This window comes from Delphinus delphis, chromosome 8 (assembly GCF_949987515.2).
Source record: "Delphinus delphis chromosome 8, mDelDel1.2, whole genome shotgun sequence".
NCBI classification, from domain to species: Eukaryota; Metazoa; Chordata; class Mammalia; order Artiodactyla; family Delphinidae; genus Delphinus; species Delphinus delphis.
Window position 1 is genome coordinate 58,216,867 of NC_082690.1, and position 16,945 is coordinate 58,233,811.

The following is a 16,945-nucleotide window of genomic DNA, read 5'->3' on the forward strand; positions in this document are numbered from 1 at the left end:
GCTGGGCCCGTGAGCCATGGCTGCTGAGCCTGCGCGTCCGGAGCCTGTGCTCCGCAACGGGAGAGGCCACAACAGTGAGAGGCCTGCGTACCGCAAAAAATAAAATAAAATAAAAAATGCATATCCTTTGACACAGTAATTCTTTTCCTAGGAATCGATCCTAAGGATAACTTAAAATACATCAAAGATTTGGTTGCAGTTACCCCAAATGCAAGCATAATGCTCAGGAGAAGTTTGTCTCTTATCAGACTTGCTTAAAAGTGGCTTATGAGACATTCAATTTTCAGTAAGAGTTACTATTACAAGGTATTTAGGTCCAAATCCTAGCCATCTGGAGGATTTTAGAGGGAGAAAAAGCTCTCAGCTCTGTAAAGCAATAGGGTATTGAGAGGAGTGGACTGAAATGTCTAAGATGAGGCTCTGCCACTGACTTGCCCAGTGGTCACCTGCCCTCTCTGGACCTATTTTCTCACCTATAAAATGGGGTAAAATCTGCCCATTATCTTAGACAGGCGTGTAAGGAGGGCGTCCAGCTTTCCCTTTTGTCTGTACTAGGGCTCTCTCTGTAATGACACGGATTGTCTTCCATGGCTTCTCTCTGCCTTTAGAATGACACAATCCTTCCCACAGCCTCAAGCTTCCCAACAGTCTGGCTCAGCCTACTTCTCTGGCCTCATCATGGGTACAACCTCCCTGTCAGTCACTGTGCAGTCACTAGGTGCTGGAGATAGACATTCCTCCTCCAGGGTTTTCACGTGTGCTCTTCCCTCTGCCTGAAATCCTGTACCCCCTTTGCCTGGCCAACTCCTACTTATCCGTAAAGTCTAAGCTTAAATGTCACTCTTACCAGGTTATCTTCCTGGACGATCCCCAACATGGTTAGGTCCCCCCATTACATCCTGTCATAGTGCCTGCTACAGATCCTTCATAAGGCTTATCACAATGGTCCTTCAATACCTGTTTACGCCATAATTTATTTGGTTTCCTCTCCCTTTCAAAACTTCATGAGGGGGGCTTCCCTGGTGGCGCAGTGGTTGAGAGTCCGCCTGCCGATGCAGGGGATGCGGGTTCGTGCCCCGGTCTGGGAAGATCCCACATGCTGTGGAGCGGCTGGGCCCGTGAGCCATGCCCGCTGAACCTGCGCGTCCGGAGCCTGTGCTCCGCAACAGGAGAGGCCACAACAGTGAGAGGCCCGCGTACAGCGCAAAAAAAAAAAAAAAAAAAAAAAAAACACAAAAAAAAAACTTCATGAGGGCAGGTTCTATTTCTGACTTGCTCATGACTGTGTAGTGTCAGGGCTTGGCAGAGTGCCCAGCCCAGAGACACAACGTAATTTTTTTTTAAATAAATTTATATATTTTTGGCTGCGTTGGGTCTTCGTCGCTGCGCGTGGGCTTTTCTTTAGTTGCAGCGAGTGGGGGCTACTCTTCGTTGCTGTGTGTGCAGGCTTTCTCTAGTTGCGGCGAGCGGGGGCTACTCTTCTTTGCTGTGCGCGGGCTTCTCATTGCGGTGGCTTCTCTTGTTGTGGAGCACGGGCTCTAGGCACGTGGGCTTCCGTAGTTGTGGCTCGCGGGCTCAGTAGTTGTGGCTCGCGGGCTCTAGAGCGCAGGCTCAGTAGTTGTGGCACACGGGCTTAGCTGCTCTGCAGCATGTGGGATCTTCCCGGACCAGGGCTTGAACCCATGTCCCCTGCATTGGCAGGTGGATTCTTTTTTTTTTTTTTTTTTTGCGGTACGCGGGCCTCTCACTGTTGTGGCCTCTCCCGTTGCGGAGCACAGGCTCCGGACGCGCAGGCTCAGCGGCCATGGCTCACGGGCCCAGCCACTCCGCAGCATGTGGGATCCTCCCAGACCGGGGCACGAACCTTTGTCCCCTGCATCAGCAGGCAGACTCTCAACCACTGCGCCACCAGGGAAGCCCAGGCAGGCAGATTCTTAACCACTGCGCCACCAGGGAAGTCCCAAGGTAATTTTTTAAATGAATGAATTATTATCATCTTAGAGCATCAGGGATAGAGATCTAATGGCTTCATTTTACAGCTGACAAAATGAAGGCCCAGAGAAGATAAATGACTTTTCCCAGATCACATGGCCAATGAGTGGAAGAGGCAGTTTTAGAATTCATTCATTCATTCAAAAAATCTTGAGCCTACTATGTTCCAGGCACTGTCCTAGGTGCTGGAGATAGAACGATGGCCAAAGCAGGCCCTGACCTCCTAGCACTTAACTACCTGTAGTGGAGGAGATAAGCAGATAAACAAACAACACTTATATAACATATGAGGTAGTGATATCTATGAAGAAAGAGATGCTCTAAAGACAAAACCGGTGAGGACTCAAACCCATGTTTTCTGCTTCCAAGTGCAGGCTCTTTGCACTACACCACGCTGCCTGCCCTAAGTAAACAAACAAAACCATAATTTATGAGGCTCCTTCAGCTGCCTGTGTGTGTGCTTGGTGGGGTGAAACCCTCATGAAGTCCGTGAAAAAGGGCCAACATCATCAGAAGCAGCAGCTGACTGGCTTGCCTGCTAAAGCAGGTGTCCCAGCATTAGCCAGCCTGGCCTCTACTGCCTTGAAACTTCACATCTGGCGCCCAAAGAGAGAGGGGGCGTGTTTAAATAAGACAGCTATTGACCAAGTGGATTGAGGAGGGTTGGAGTTGGCTTGTGTCTGGGAATGATGCAAGCCACAAGGGGACAGTACTCAGGAGGCAGACAGAAAACACAGATGGGCTCAAACTGCAGGCGTGACTATTGCCTGAGCACCCCACCCCCATCCCTGGGCGAAGCAGAGGGAGGCCTCTTCACTGCCGAAGATCTGTTTATTTTTTCATTTATAAAGGCGCCCTCTGATGCCTGTACTTGGAGAAATCGAATGTGCACTCAGACCACTGACTTTCCTCTAAACTGTTTCAAGTAGAAACGTGGTTGAAACAAGAGTTCAGAACATATGCAGAATGACACAGCAGCCCGCTGAGAGGGAGGGGTGCTGGTGGATCAAGGGGGTCATGGATTGGACAGGTGAGCAGATCACAAGGCTGCCCATTGAAACACTCCCTCCTCACTTTGGCAGAACATCAGTTTTGATAGTCCAAAGTGTTGTTTATAACATAAAGTAGGTACCCTAATAAAGATTAGTTGAAAAACAAACAAATGAAGGATGACAACTCATTTTTCTCACATAGGGAAGATTAAAGCCCAAAGCACTGCTTTGAAAATAATGATAGTAATCATTTCCTGACCAAGCACTATGAATGAACCAGACATTTCATGATCTCTCATCCTCACACTAATCTTGACATAGATATTATCTTCATCTTAGAGATGAGCAAACTGAGGCTCAGGGCAGTTCAGTGACTTTCAAGAAGTCACACTGGTGGTGAATGGGCACTGAGCTCCAATCTGTCTCTAAAATCCAAGTACTTTCTACAAAACCAAGAAGTGACAACTACTTGCTGAGAGCAAAAAGCGACCCTCTCTAGCCGCTCTGCTGCTACTAACGTGTTACTGGTTGGGAAGCCACGTAATTCATGTTGTGAGCTATGTACGACTCTAAGTAAGGGTGGGGGACTTCATGCAGAGGCTTCAGGATAGCTGGTCCCTTATTTTAGGGGTGAGTTCAGGAGTTTGCAGCAAGAACTCACTGCTAGAGTAGAATCATATCATTGTACAATCCCAAGTATAATGGCTGTTCAGTGAGTGCCTGACGTGAACCCTAGTTACGATAAGCAAGACTGCTTACTGCGCTCCACCCCACTGGAAAAGAACTCATGTCAGGAGTGGATGACAACGGGACACTCAGTCTGCCCCTCAAGTCTCCCAGCTCTACTGTATGCTAGCCTGGTGGTAGCCTCTCTTCATTTCCTAATTCACAAAATTGGGCTGATATCTACACTTCACAAAATTGTGAGGAATAAATGATAAAGTATACAGAAACACCTGGCATGGAACAGGTGTACAATAAATATGACTTTAGTCATATTTATTCATTATTCATAGGATGAGTTTGGTTGACCAGTCTGGGACTATGGGTCATTTTGGCCCAAAGAATTCCAGGGAGATGCAGTCAGTTCCAGGTCTAAATCAGAGTGTGTGTTCGTGCGTCAGAGAACAGCCTACATGGATCCTTAGTGGAACCGTGGAACCAATCCCATCTCCATGGTTTAACGAGGACCATGGCTCAGGCAAGAGCCAGAGGATTTCCAAGCATGAGATGAACCAGCAAAAGGCTAATCATTCCACATTTGAAGTCACTCCCAATTCTCTCCTGTCCTGAGTTTCCAAGGGGATCAAAAGAATCATTTGCCTAAAACTGAACTAAATCCAACCTCAAACTTGTTCATCTTGAGATAGAACAAGCTTTTCCTCAGCTTGTTCTGTCTCAAGATGCAGGTGCAATTTGGCCTTTATGACCTATTTCATACTGGTGATTCTCTCTTCAGGCTACAAATGGTGATTTTTCTAATGTACGAATCTGAGATGTTAAACTTCTTCAATGGCTTCCTATTGCCTGTAGAGTGAAGTCCAAACTACTTAGCAAAGACTTCTGTGATCTGGCCCCTACCTACTTATTTGTCTCATAACCCACTATTCCGTCTATCACTAAACCACTTATAGCTCCCTAAACACTCTGTGCTTTCTCATGTGTCTATGTCTTTTATGTAGTATGTCCTGTTCCTTTTGCCTGGGGTGCCCTTCACTTTCCCATTTGGCAAACATCTATTCTCAGTTTAAGCACTTCATCCTCTGTGAATCCTTAATCCCTGAGGTAGTCACAGACAACCCTTCCCTGGGCTCACCCTTAGGCAGGGAAGGACATGGTATAGTGGAAAGAATATAGGTTTCAAGTCAGAAAGCCTGGAGTTTAAACTCTGGCCCTCCTCCCCGGCCAGCTGGAACACCAACCAGAGGGAAAGACATAGTCTCCTAGCCTAATGTACAGTCCACTGGTGTGGTTTTCCTTATGTAAAGACAGATGCGGGGGCTTGTAACCAAAAGATTCAGTGACCTGAACCACTGGTGAGATCATCCCTATCTGGGATTGACAATTCTAAAGGTGTAATTCATTTAACTCCTTTTGTTCCAACCTCCATGTTTGCTCACACACCATGTGACAGGAAGTCAGCTTCCTATACAGGTTTGCTAATCACAACCACTTGAGTATTCCAGTGCCTCCAATTTTTTGTTACAAATTTATTATTAAAAATAAATGCATCTCACCTTTGCCACTTACTGGCCAAATCATGTAAACTCTGAACCTCTTTTATCTTCATTTGTAGATGAAAAGTGTGAGGATTAGAGAAAATGGATTGAGCACAAATTTTGGCCCATGGTAAGCACTAATATTACAGTATCATTATAGCACATTTAAATTATTTATCTATGTCTCTCCCTCCACTAGATAGTAAACCCCTCAAGGGCAAGAAATTCATCTTTATATCTCCCAGCATCTAGCACAACAGTGCTGGGCACATAGAAACTTTTGGCAAAAGTCTGTGAGATGCATAACACGCACACATTTTGCCTTTCCAATGACTGTCAGTTCCAGGAAGGCAGAGAACTTGTCGTGTGCTTTTCTTTTATCTTTCACAGCAGCCACCATGGTTGTGCAGCAAATCAGTAAGCAGTCATTCAAGGCAAACTCATGAGTAGACCAACACATTCTTCTTCTTAGCAGTTGCTCTACAGTGGAAAAGTTACACGTTGTGAAGTCTGAAGACCTTAGTTCTAGCCCTGGTCCACTCCCTTAATGTGAGGTGTTAGGCATACTCGTTAAATGACCTACGCTTGTTTTCTGCAAAACAGGGGAGAGAAAAACCTTGAGGGCTATCACAAGGATGAAATAGGATGAAGTAAAGCACCATGTAAAGTTGGAATATAACTAAGAGGGACAAGGGAAACACTCCCATCAGGCTTTATGGTTTTCAGGAAAATGGTTCTGCTTCCTGTACATCCCATTCCAGGAGAGAATAAAAAAGCACAATACCATGATTATGCTATATTTATGTAATTTTCACATATCTTTTAGGAAAACCTGGTTTTGAGAAGACTCCCTTGGCCTAATTCAGAGCAATCAGTGGCTAACAAGTGTCCTGAGGCCGCTTTACTACCTGCATGGCTTAAATAGGGCAAAAAATGCCAAATTTCTTTTTGATTTTCTTACAAAGGTTAAGTCAAAAGCAAGGCCAAGAGTTGGACAATCTTTTCCAAGGAAAAAGTGTTCTTGATTTAAACTAAAAGCAACCAAATGGATTACTTAGGGAACTATGCTCTGTTCAGAAGAGTTTCCTGATGATCTAAAATTAATTATAAAACTTTATTCTAGCCTCTCTTTACCTTCTTCTTAACGTTTATTAGTCTACTTATCTAACTTTGTAATTTAGTAAGTATGGTATACTGGACATAACTGAATCTTTGTTTACAGATTCAAGACCATGTGGCAGGGATGCTGTAGAGAGGACTCATGCAGCAGATGGGTGGTTGAGTTAGATAAACATTAAGATCACCTTCAAATCTGACAATCTGGGATCTGAACAACTTAGTTGTACTTTCACTTGTAAAAACGAACATGAATCATCATTGGGCGGTGTGGCAATGTGAACTAATATATAGCCAAGAACAGTATAGCACAGTGGTTAAGACTGCAGGCACTAAAGCCAAATTGTCAAGATTGATATCCTGGCTCTGTCACTTGCTAACTCTGTGACCTTGAACAAGTTTCGCTATTTCTCTGCTTCAGTTTCCTCATGTGTAAAATGGAAATAAAAGTACCAGTCTCTTAGGGTTGCTGTAAGGATTAAGAGTTAATATATCTGGGGGGAGGGGCAAAATAGGGATGGGGATTAAGACGTACAGACTACTAATATAAAACAAATAAGCTACAAGATATATTGTACAACACAGGGAATATAACCAATATTTTATAACTATAAGTGGAATATAACCTTTAAAAATTGTGAATTAGTATGTTGTCCACCTAGTATTGTACATCAACTATACCTCAATTAAAAAAAGAAGCTAGGGGCTTCCCTGGTGGTGCAGTGGTTAAGCATCCGCCTGCCAATGCAGGGAACACGGGTTCCAGCCCTGGTCCAGGAAGATCCCACATGTTGCGGAGCAACTAAGCCCGTGTGCCACAACTACTGAGCCTGTGTGTCACAACTACTGAAGCCTGTGCTCTGCAACGAGAAGCCACTGCAATGGGAAGCCCTCGGCAACTAGAGAAAGTCCGCGCACAGCCACGGAAGACGCAACGCAGCCAATAAATAAATAAATAAATAAATCTATTAAAAAAAAAAAAGAAGCTAATACCTTTAACATTCTTGGAACAGTGTCTGGTACATAGTAGGTGCGCAAAAAAATATGAGTTTTCCTGCTTTGCGTTAGCTTAATATATGTCAGAATACTAGAGACTGACTGCCCATGCAACATTTCATTAAAGCCTGAAAACAACACTTTAAGGTAGATGGTGTAGCTCATTCTAAAGATGAGGAAACAAGTTCTCGGAGGATAAGTGTCTTACCTAAGCTCAGTGCCTTAAACAGGGTTTGAATCCAGAGCCCTCTGCCTCCCAACTTGTGTTATTTCCATCACAGCACCCTGCTTCCCCAGTATGTCAAAATTGTTGAGTGTGTGCAAAACTGAGTTGAATTCATGCTGATCCAATGTATGTAGATCCTGTAAACTGCCTTTTGGAATAACACTGGGTACCTGCTTGCTATCTTGTCAATACTCTCATTTTTAAGGTAGGGCAGAAATAACCCCATTAAGGATTCACTTTATCATGGTTTACTTATACAATGATTGTGTAAATGGTGATGTTCAAACAGCGAGATAAATATCCACTAAAGGGACTTCCCTGGTGGTCCAGTGGTGAAAACTCTGCACTCCAATGCAGGGGGCCTGGGTTCGATCCTTGGTCAGGGAACTAGATCCCACGTCCCGCAACTAAAGGAGCCCGCATTCCACAACTAAAGACCCCACATGCCACAACTAAAAGAGCCCGCATGCTGCAACAAAAGATCCCACGTGCCGCAACTAAGACTCAGTGCAGCCAAATAAACATTTTTTTAAAAATCCACTAAAATGGTGAACCTTCCTTAGCCTGTTTCTTGTCTTAAATTCTTTGTTATTCTTTACACAGGACTATAAATTTTCACCCATTATGATTATCCAGGTTCTCTTCTGAATTAAGTCCCTCTTACCACTCATCTAAGCATCATCTCAGTTGCTATCTAATGCTATTTAGTGTGCCTGTCCTCCACTCCATAATGATAGCCTCTGAGCTCTTGCAATCCCTCAAGTATCTTATCCAGGACTAAACATAACTAGTATTCAACAACTGTTTGACCCTCTGGATTTGAATGACCCAAAGTAGATGCTAAACAACGTGGTTTTTCCATTCTTCAAGAGCAGTTCAATAAACGACATAAGAACCTTGAGAAAGAAAGCCTTAAAAGACTGAAAAAAAAAGAAGTTATAGAAGGACTAGCTGTGAAGAACTTTGAATATTAAAAAAAAAAAAGAGGGGGAGAAGCCAAAGTGAAGCCTCAAGAAACAAGGAGTCTGGCAAAAGCAAATGAGAAAAACGGGGAGAGGTGGCAGAGGAGCCACATGATATTTAGGGTTTGAAATGAGGGGGAATTCTAGAGTTAAGGTGGGTTTGGATCAGAAGCCTTCCCAAGTTTCTCAGGCTAAAGAGCCTGGGTGGCAATCTGTGGGTGGCCCACACTTAAGAACACAAAAAAACTGGACACAGATACAAATGGTGAGAAGTATCACGCAGCAGGGAGTGGCAAGAGTCCATCCTAAATGCAGTCATTTGGGTACAACGTGCCCTTCAGAGAGGGCATAGTGACAGCATGGGCTAATTTACAGAGCCGCCAGGGTAATAACTCAAAAAGCAATACTGCCTTCTCACAACAAAACGAGGCAGCCCCAGAATGTTTTGTGGTGGTAAAAAGCTGCATTACAGCATACTGAGATCCCGGAACCAATGAAAGGAGACAAGTTTACCAAAACGAGTCTTGACACAGTACGTTTCTGGCAAATACATTATTATGCACTCACTCTACTCAGGTCCTGGAGCAACTATTTCGTTTCCTTATATGGCCCTTCTCTTCAGCTCTCTCCTGTATAATAACTAATGTCTTCTTAGAGAAACAAAGAAAAGGAATAGAACTGTTCCACTCGTCCTCCTCCGTTTTTTTCAGGGAAATGAGTAGAGGCTCATATCATTGAGAGTGTCAGAGAAGAACTACCAGTTTTTGATATCACTTTTAAAAAACTGAAATCATTTCTGCTAGAGAAAGCTGCTTTGATGGGGGGAGGCAAGGGAAAATACTGCAACTGCCTACCCTGACTGCCAGAATTAAGCAGTCTTACTTCAGCCAGAACATTTTTCCTTAATTCCATTAGAACTTTAATTTGAATACTACTAGAACTAAGATACGATGGGCAAGCATGGGTAGAAACACTCCCTATATGGCACACAAAATCAAAGAAAATGCCAGCTGTCACGCTGAAATAAAAATCAACTTCTAATGTTACTCCTCTTCTTAAAATTCTTTGATTGGCCCTCGTAGTCTTCAAATAAAATCCAAACTCCTTAGCAGGACCCCAACTTCACTTCCCAATATATTTCCCTCCCTATTCCCAAATTCTAATAGTCCATTGCTCCCCAAAAGTCACATTCCTCTACCTGGAAAATCCTTTCCATTCCTCTTTGCTTGGTAAAATCCTACTCATCCTTCAGAAAAACTGCTTGGCTTTCTCTCCTTCAGGAAGATGTCCTCAACACCCCCCCTCCTATGAGCTCTCTGAGGACCCTGCGCTTATTTATCATTGCACTCACCATGTGATGCTATGATTTCACTTTACTTTCTTGTCCCTTCCACTAGTTCCTGAGGACAAGTGCCAAATTCTAGGATTCTACCTTCTAGTGCTCAGGACAGAAGCGTGACATATAGGAGATACGCAATAAATGTTTTAATGAATAGTAAATATAGCCATCTACGAATCTCACTTTCTCTCAGTAAGAAAATATACTCTCCAAAACCTTTCATAAAATAAGGTAACTATCTTCCCTCTTTGACCACACTGACAGCCAGAATGAATATTTTGAAAGAGTGTAACATCTGGGTCATATCCTTGATAACATTTCAGGAAGTTGGTGGCTGACTGCATCATTTATGACATCAAGAAGAAAGCCATCATTTGCAGAGCACCTACGTGTGCCGAATTTATTCTGTATACACATTACTTCACTCTTGGTGGCCCATGGTAACTTGTTTGAGCTTTATTTTGATAAAGAATCTGAGGTTTAGAAATCTGCCCAAGGTCACAGAGCCAGCAAGTGGTGAAGCCAGATTAACACAATGTGCAAGATCAGGACTAGATTTTCTTCTAAAGGAACTAAAAAATGAGGTTGGCTGAATCTAAGATTTCCCACAGGACTGAAAAAATGATGAAGACAGCAAATAACTTGTCCATCTCAGACTATGGGTATGCAGTTTTAACAATATAAACTGAAAACCAGCCTTGTTCCTGTTCAGAGTTTAAATAACTGCATACACTGTTGCCATCCTGTCAAGTAACAGATTCATCAGACAATCAGTTTGAAGCACTGTTTTAAAACAACTTCTCAAATTTATTTAACTCATGTGGATAACATGGTAGAGTTTTTTTTTTTTTTTTTTTTACAAAAAGGAAACAGCCAGCACTTACTACTCAATAAGCCTTGCAGACGGCTCAGAGTGTAGGCAGCATACTGGGCACAGTGACCACAGCATTTGCATTATGCTTGCAAAGACAGAACTCCACCAGCACCAGAGTTTTCCAATTCAAAATGTGATTTAATTAGAGATCCCAGCATGATAATTTTTTTTTAAAAGGCTGGATTGTTGCTTTTTTTTCCTTTAATTTTCCATTTCTATTTAGAAAAATGACTAGAGGCAATGGCGAAAATAACCATTTAAAAGGGATTCCTCTCCAGAAGTTTTTTGTAAAGTTAAATCCAGCCTTTCCATCCTTCTCTCCATCCTTTTACATTTAAAAAAGAAAGGAGTTTGGAATGTGTCAACCTTTACTCAGCTTGCTGCACAAAGCCTCAGCCTTCTCAAGTTGTAGACGTAATGCAATGCTGGGACTAATCTCCCAAACCTCTGGTTTTAATCAAGTCCATGGGGTGCCTGGCTGGAGGGCCCTGGGTGACAGTTGCTAAAGAAGCTCCTATTAATCTAAGGTCAGTCACAATCCTAACCTTAAACAGTAGACGGCTGACTGCATCACTTACGACATACACCAGGCGAAGGCAGAAGGAGCAAGAAGCAAGTCAGACGTCCCTCGTCTGTTAAGTCATGAGTCACTCCAGCAGCTGAGCCTGTGTTCCTTTCCCCAGAGCTCACTGTGCAAGGTCACCGCCACACCACCTCCATCCCCTGAGCTCACTGTCCAGCCATAAAGGGAGGTGCTTCCAAGTTATCACTGGAATAAATGATTTTCCATAAGTAACAAATGAAAATGTTTAGATCTACCAATGACTCAGTCTCTCCATCTCTTCTTGGGGAGCCTGTACTTCTAATCATGTGAGGAAGTTAAAAATACAGAGGAGCAGCATCAATAGACAATGTGCTTTACCTCTTCCTCATTACCTTCCTGGAAAATTGTTGTTTCTAACATTCAGTTTCCTTGAAAAGGAGAAATTTTACTTAACTGTTGTACGTTGCATGTAAGAAGGGACTTCTCTTTTTAGCCTTCATTTCACTGTATGGGTTTCCCTCTCTAGGTACTGAGAGTGGGAAAGGGAGAGAGAGGAGGAGACAAAAATCACAAAGTGTAGTATAAAGCACAGCCTGTGTCAGCACCATGACAAGTCTTCTAATGTCATCAATGTTGACTCTAAGTAATTTCTGGTGGTGTTGAATACATCATTACATTTCTATTTGTGCTCTGCCTGAGGCTTTTCCCTAACCACTAATTGCGAATAAAGGGCTCAAGAGTAAGAGCTTTTGTGAAAGGGCTAGAACACAAGTAATGTGCTGGTCTGTGGCCAGGTGTCAGTGTACTTCATAATGGAGGAAAAGAGGATTACCGGGAGATTTTTGTTTCAGCCTTTAGTCCAACCAAGATTTAAAAGACTTACAGAAAATGCTTCACACAAAAGTTTGGTAGTGGGGAAGGGAGGATGGGGAAGTGGTAAACACATCCAGTAAAATTCAGGCATAAAAGAATACCCACACAAGTCCACAAAATACAAAAGAACACGGAGGATCACTTCCTGAGCCATAAATGGATGGATAAGGGCACAGGGTGGGTAGGGCACAGTGGATTAGCCACTAACGGCTTCAGTGATAATTCTGAAACCTGTTCCAATTTATTTTTGGAATGAATTCTTCTCCTGGACAGGTCAAAATTGTGCTTAAAAAATGTTGGAAGATAACAGCTTTTGAAATATTCTTTTGCCTCTTGCTTCCAGGTGATTTCCTTTTTGTTGAAAACCAGAAGCTGTATAAACCTCACAGGATGGAAAAACAGTCTTTTGATAAAGATGAGGTGAGGTACTGGATGAACTTACACAGTAAGTGAGAGTCTGTATGTCTTGGTCTTGTCCCTTGACCACTCCACATCTCTGGACCTAACAGAGATGGCAGTTCACTTCCTCTGGAAGAAGCCAGTAATGGACACTTGTCTATTGGCTTTGCCCAGAGCAGCAGTTCCTTTCTTTGGGCCCTTTCGTTCCTCTTTGGGTTCCTTTTTCAGAGTCATGGTGGGAGGCCTATGTACAGAGGAAGTCTTCATCTTAAGCTCTTCTTCACTATCTGTGCAGGATTCACTCTCGTAGACCTTTTCAGTTACTGGAAGAATAAAGAAAAAAATGGGATATGAGTGGGTTGAGTCATTTAGAACACAGCTCTCGAGAGAGAATGAGATGTCTGGTTCACTCCAATCCCCTCAGACCCACTGACCAAGGGAGGTGTGCTCACTGACCATCGCAGCTCAATCCCGCTGGGAGATCAGATCCCGCCTCAGGGAGGAAGCAGTATTTTGAGCTCACACAGCCTCTAGCTGGGGCTCAAAATCAACATTCACCCTTACTCTGTCACTGCTATGCCCCATGCCTTTAAGTGGGCCTTTATCATGTGGTTGCCCAAATCCTGCATTTGGGCCTTGGTCTATGCTTAGCTAACTTGCTGAGCTCTACATAAGAACTGTCTGCATCTCAAACACCTACTTCTACCTCCATGCTTTGACTGACTTCTTCAGTCTCACCTCCCTGACCCACAGTGCCTGCCATTTCCATCACTGGTTTTCCTGGTCTTAAGCTCTGCTCTACCAGCCAGTCCCCATCCTACCTAGCCAGACTCACTGCCATGGACCCTCCTGGCTAGTCCTATCCTGATGTCACCCACTGTGAACTGGAGGTTAGCTACTCAACTATTCAGTCCTTGGTTCTCAGTGACCCAGGATTTAGTAATGGTCTACATCATGAAGAATGACTATCTCAAGCAAACTTGGTCAGATGACAAACTTGATAGTTTTAAGGAAGGACAACGATAAAATGAGAAAAAGTTCCCAGTGTTTTTACTCCCTGTCAGCCAAGGGTGTATTGCGCCTTTTCTCCTACCAATAAAATTCACTGATCCCTCCCCACTGGAAACTTTAAAAAAAAATTATACCAGTGAGGAGTCACTATAAGGAAGCCCCAAAGGGCACAGGTAGACAATCGCTTCCAACAATGATGTCCCAGAACTGATGAGGGTCTCTTCAATACTACTGCAGTGCACACACCAACCGCAAGAAACAGTACAATGCCACCCTCCTGTGACTTTAGAGAGATGCAGCAGCTGTACAGTCAACGTCATCTAAATCCTTTCTCAGCAAATGATGGAAAAAGGAAAACACCTTTTCTTAGCTGAATAGAGAAACCTAATATGCATAATATTCAAATGAGTAAAGTGAAAGGTATTTTTTCCCACTAACATACAGTGATAGTTTTAAGCTCTCGATTATTGATCATTTTTTTCTAATAAAATATATCCGCCGAACTGTTCTAGAGGCATAGGCTTTGGAATCAAATACACCTGTGTTCTAATACCTAGTCTGTCACTTACATAGTCTCAAATTTTAATGTGTATCAGAATTACTTGAAGGCTCATTTAAACATGTATGGCTGGGCTTTATTTCCAGAGTTTTAGATTCAATAGGTCTGGGGTGGACCCAAGAACTTGCTTTTCTAACATGTTCCCAGGTGATGCTGATATGCTGCTGGTCTGGGGACCACACCGTGAGAATCACCATTCTTTGCTCCCCTGTAAAAGGTGATATACTGCCCTACAAAATGTACAAATACACCCAGTAGTCTTTGGCAAGCACTCTTCAGTGCTATATTTTCCTCTTGCAATGGGCCACGCTGGAGGTCAACTGGCTATAACCAGTGGAGTACTCCTTCACCTTATTCATCTATTCTTGTTAAGGTTGCATAATCAACAGTCCCCTCCCTAAGAGTTCCTAGGATTTGTCATTACTTTCAACAGCCTAGAAGTCACTTTGGCTGACCCCTGTCAACTAAGAGGCTAAAAAAACATTAGTAAGCTTTAAATATATACTAAGCGTTCTTGAAGATCTTAAGGCTCCACAGACCAGAGGCATTAGAATCTCCCATGAGCTTATTAGAAACACAGAATCTCAAGTCCTAACCCAGGCCTACTGAATCAGAAATTGAATTTTGTCAAGATCTTCAAGTAATGCATCTACTCAACAAAGTTTAAGAAATGCTGCTCTAAGATACTTCAGGAATTTCCATGGTATACTTGTTAGTTCAACAATTATGATCCCAGAACATCATCCCCATCCTGATGCAACTTCCAAAGCATTACATAACTGGATTTTAGAACAAAATTATGAGCTGTTATTTACTCAATATCTCAAATTAGGGAATTCTAAAGAGCCACCTACAGATATAGAAAAGACAAGACTTGCTCCTCCATAAGTTATATTATGTATTCAAATGGTGGCATGTCTGTAATATTAAACTTCAGCATCAATTAGCTCATTATTTCATGACTAACCACTGGTTGTCTCATTGCCGATTCTGTGCAATGCACTGCTTGAGGGAGTTAAAAACCAGTCAGGGCAGCACCAACAGAATTTCTTAAGCAGAACACTTTGTATATACCTTAAGAGCTAAAAGGAGCATTTCTATATTCAAAGCTGTGGCTACTTCAAACTACAGAACAAAGGAGGTTTCAACTTAAAAATACAGGACCTTTATTTTAGCTGAACAACACGCCACTTTTCTGGGCTGCCATAAAAACAGGCGCAGTTTGCATGGGTAGAAGAATTCTTTTCCACTCAACTGTTTTGCTCTTAGAAATCCACCCTGTCCAGAAGTCCACCCCAAATTTATCTCAGGGGCCCAACTCCCCAGTCCCTGTAGTAAACTCACAGAAAGGGAAAGATCAGCTTTTTAAGCCCACAGACCAACCCCCATCCAGCACAGGACAGGAGAAGCCCCCTGTGCTGGTACATTTGGAACAGTCTGAGCAGAGAGAGGAAAGCAGAACTCCTTTATTGGTTACAGGAGCCAAGATTCATTAGGTTGACCTTGGACTAAAAACCTTAAAAAAAAATGTGCTATGTGAGCACAGTTTTCATTGTTGCATCCAAGGCTCTTAATAGTCCTGTCTGGAGACAGGAGTACAAAAAAGTTCACATCCCATATCTGGCCAAAACTTGAGTACTATGTTTTGAACAAAGCAATAGGTAATTAGCCCCAAATTCCCAATGAACTCCCATAAAGATATTTTTGACACTTTTCTTTTGGGGTAGCAGGAGGGAAAAACTGGCACTGATGCTTTTGTCCTCTTAAGTTTAAAAGAAAAAAGAATTAAAAATTCAACAGTAAATATGTAAATTACCATTAACAGTCAAACCAAGAGGCTTGAAATTCATTACTAGAAGACTAACAGCAAAAAACAAACAAAACAAAAAAAGACCAAAATCCAGAATTCATAGGCACAAGAAAGTTATCACTGAAAAGACAGAAATTTCCTGTGTAAGGAATTTTATTCCCAATCACATGCTACAATTAAAATGGCAGAGGCCTTTTCAGATGAGTGGGAGGTGGGGAATGGCAGAGGGCTCGAGACTGATGAAAGGTCTTCACTAGTTTTTTTTTGTTGTTTTTTTTTTTTTGCGGTACGCAGGCCTCTCACTGTTGTGGACTCTCTCGCTGCGGAGCACAGGCTCCGGAAGCGCAGGCTCAGCAGTCATGGCTCACAGGCCCAGCCACTCCGCGGCATGTGGGATCTTCCCCGACCGGGGCACGAACCCGTGTCCCCTGCATCGGCAGGTGGACTCTCAACCACTGCGCCACCAGGGAAGCCCCCTTCACTAGTTTTAACAACCACATTGCCTAGGGAAAGTTGATTCTTCAGAGTCTATCAATCTTTTTAAGACAAAAATTTGAACCAGAAAAGGAAAATCAAGAAAGGGAAAAAATACTTCTCTAGGAGAGCCAGTGTGTGGCAGGTGCCACAGGAAAGGAGAAATGACAATTCTCGGCTATCTCACTAACAAGCGGTTGAAGAGCCTAAACCCACAACTTTTTACAAACACAAAAGACAGTACCAGGATCTGAACATCTCATCGGGCCTCAAGTGCTAAATCTTAAAAGCCCCACAGAAGTCGGTCAATCGTGGTAGAACAAGCTAAAACATGGCTGAAGAATCAAGCAATGACTTGAGGCCTGAATTCTAATTTCCCTCTAGGCCTCCATAAAAAGCACATGCTGTTACCTAACATGGCTTACAAGCAGGAAACATAAAGGAAGTGATTTGGAAGAGTCAGACCCCTCTATAGAACAAATGGGACAAAACACAAAGAAGACTCTTGACACTCTCTTCAGAGTCTAGTCTTCTATAGGAGCTTCTTTTCCACTGTTCA

General features: G+C 43.0%; 1 protein-coding gene across 2 annotated transcripts in view; it reads right to left on the minus strand.

Annotated features, from left to right (window-relative positions):
- Window positions 1–10,644: 10,644 nt before the first annotated feature.
- POLD3 (DNA polymerase delta 3, accessory subunit) overlaps window positions 10,645–16,945 on the minus strand; it is a 41,515-nt gene continuing 35,214 nt past the window's right edge. Inside the window, exons 12-13 of one of the 2 annotated variants that reach the window (XR_009520279.1) lie at window positions 12,576–12,855; window positions 10,645–11,485 (exon numbers count right to left, since the gene is read on the minus strand). Coding sequence is in view for 1 of the 2 variants with exons in the window: in XM_060017263.1 (XP_059873246.1) it covers window positions 12,653–12,855 (203 nt within the window). In the remaining variant the exon portion in view is untranslated. Of the gene's footprint in view, window positions 11,486–12,106; window positions 12,856–16,945 lie in introns of those variants that run through there. The other variant, XM_060017263.1, reaches the window with a different exon arrangement.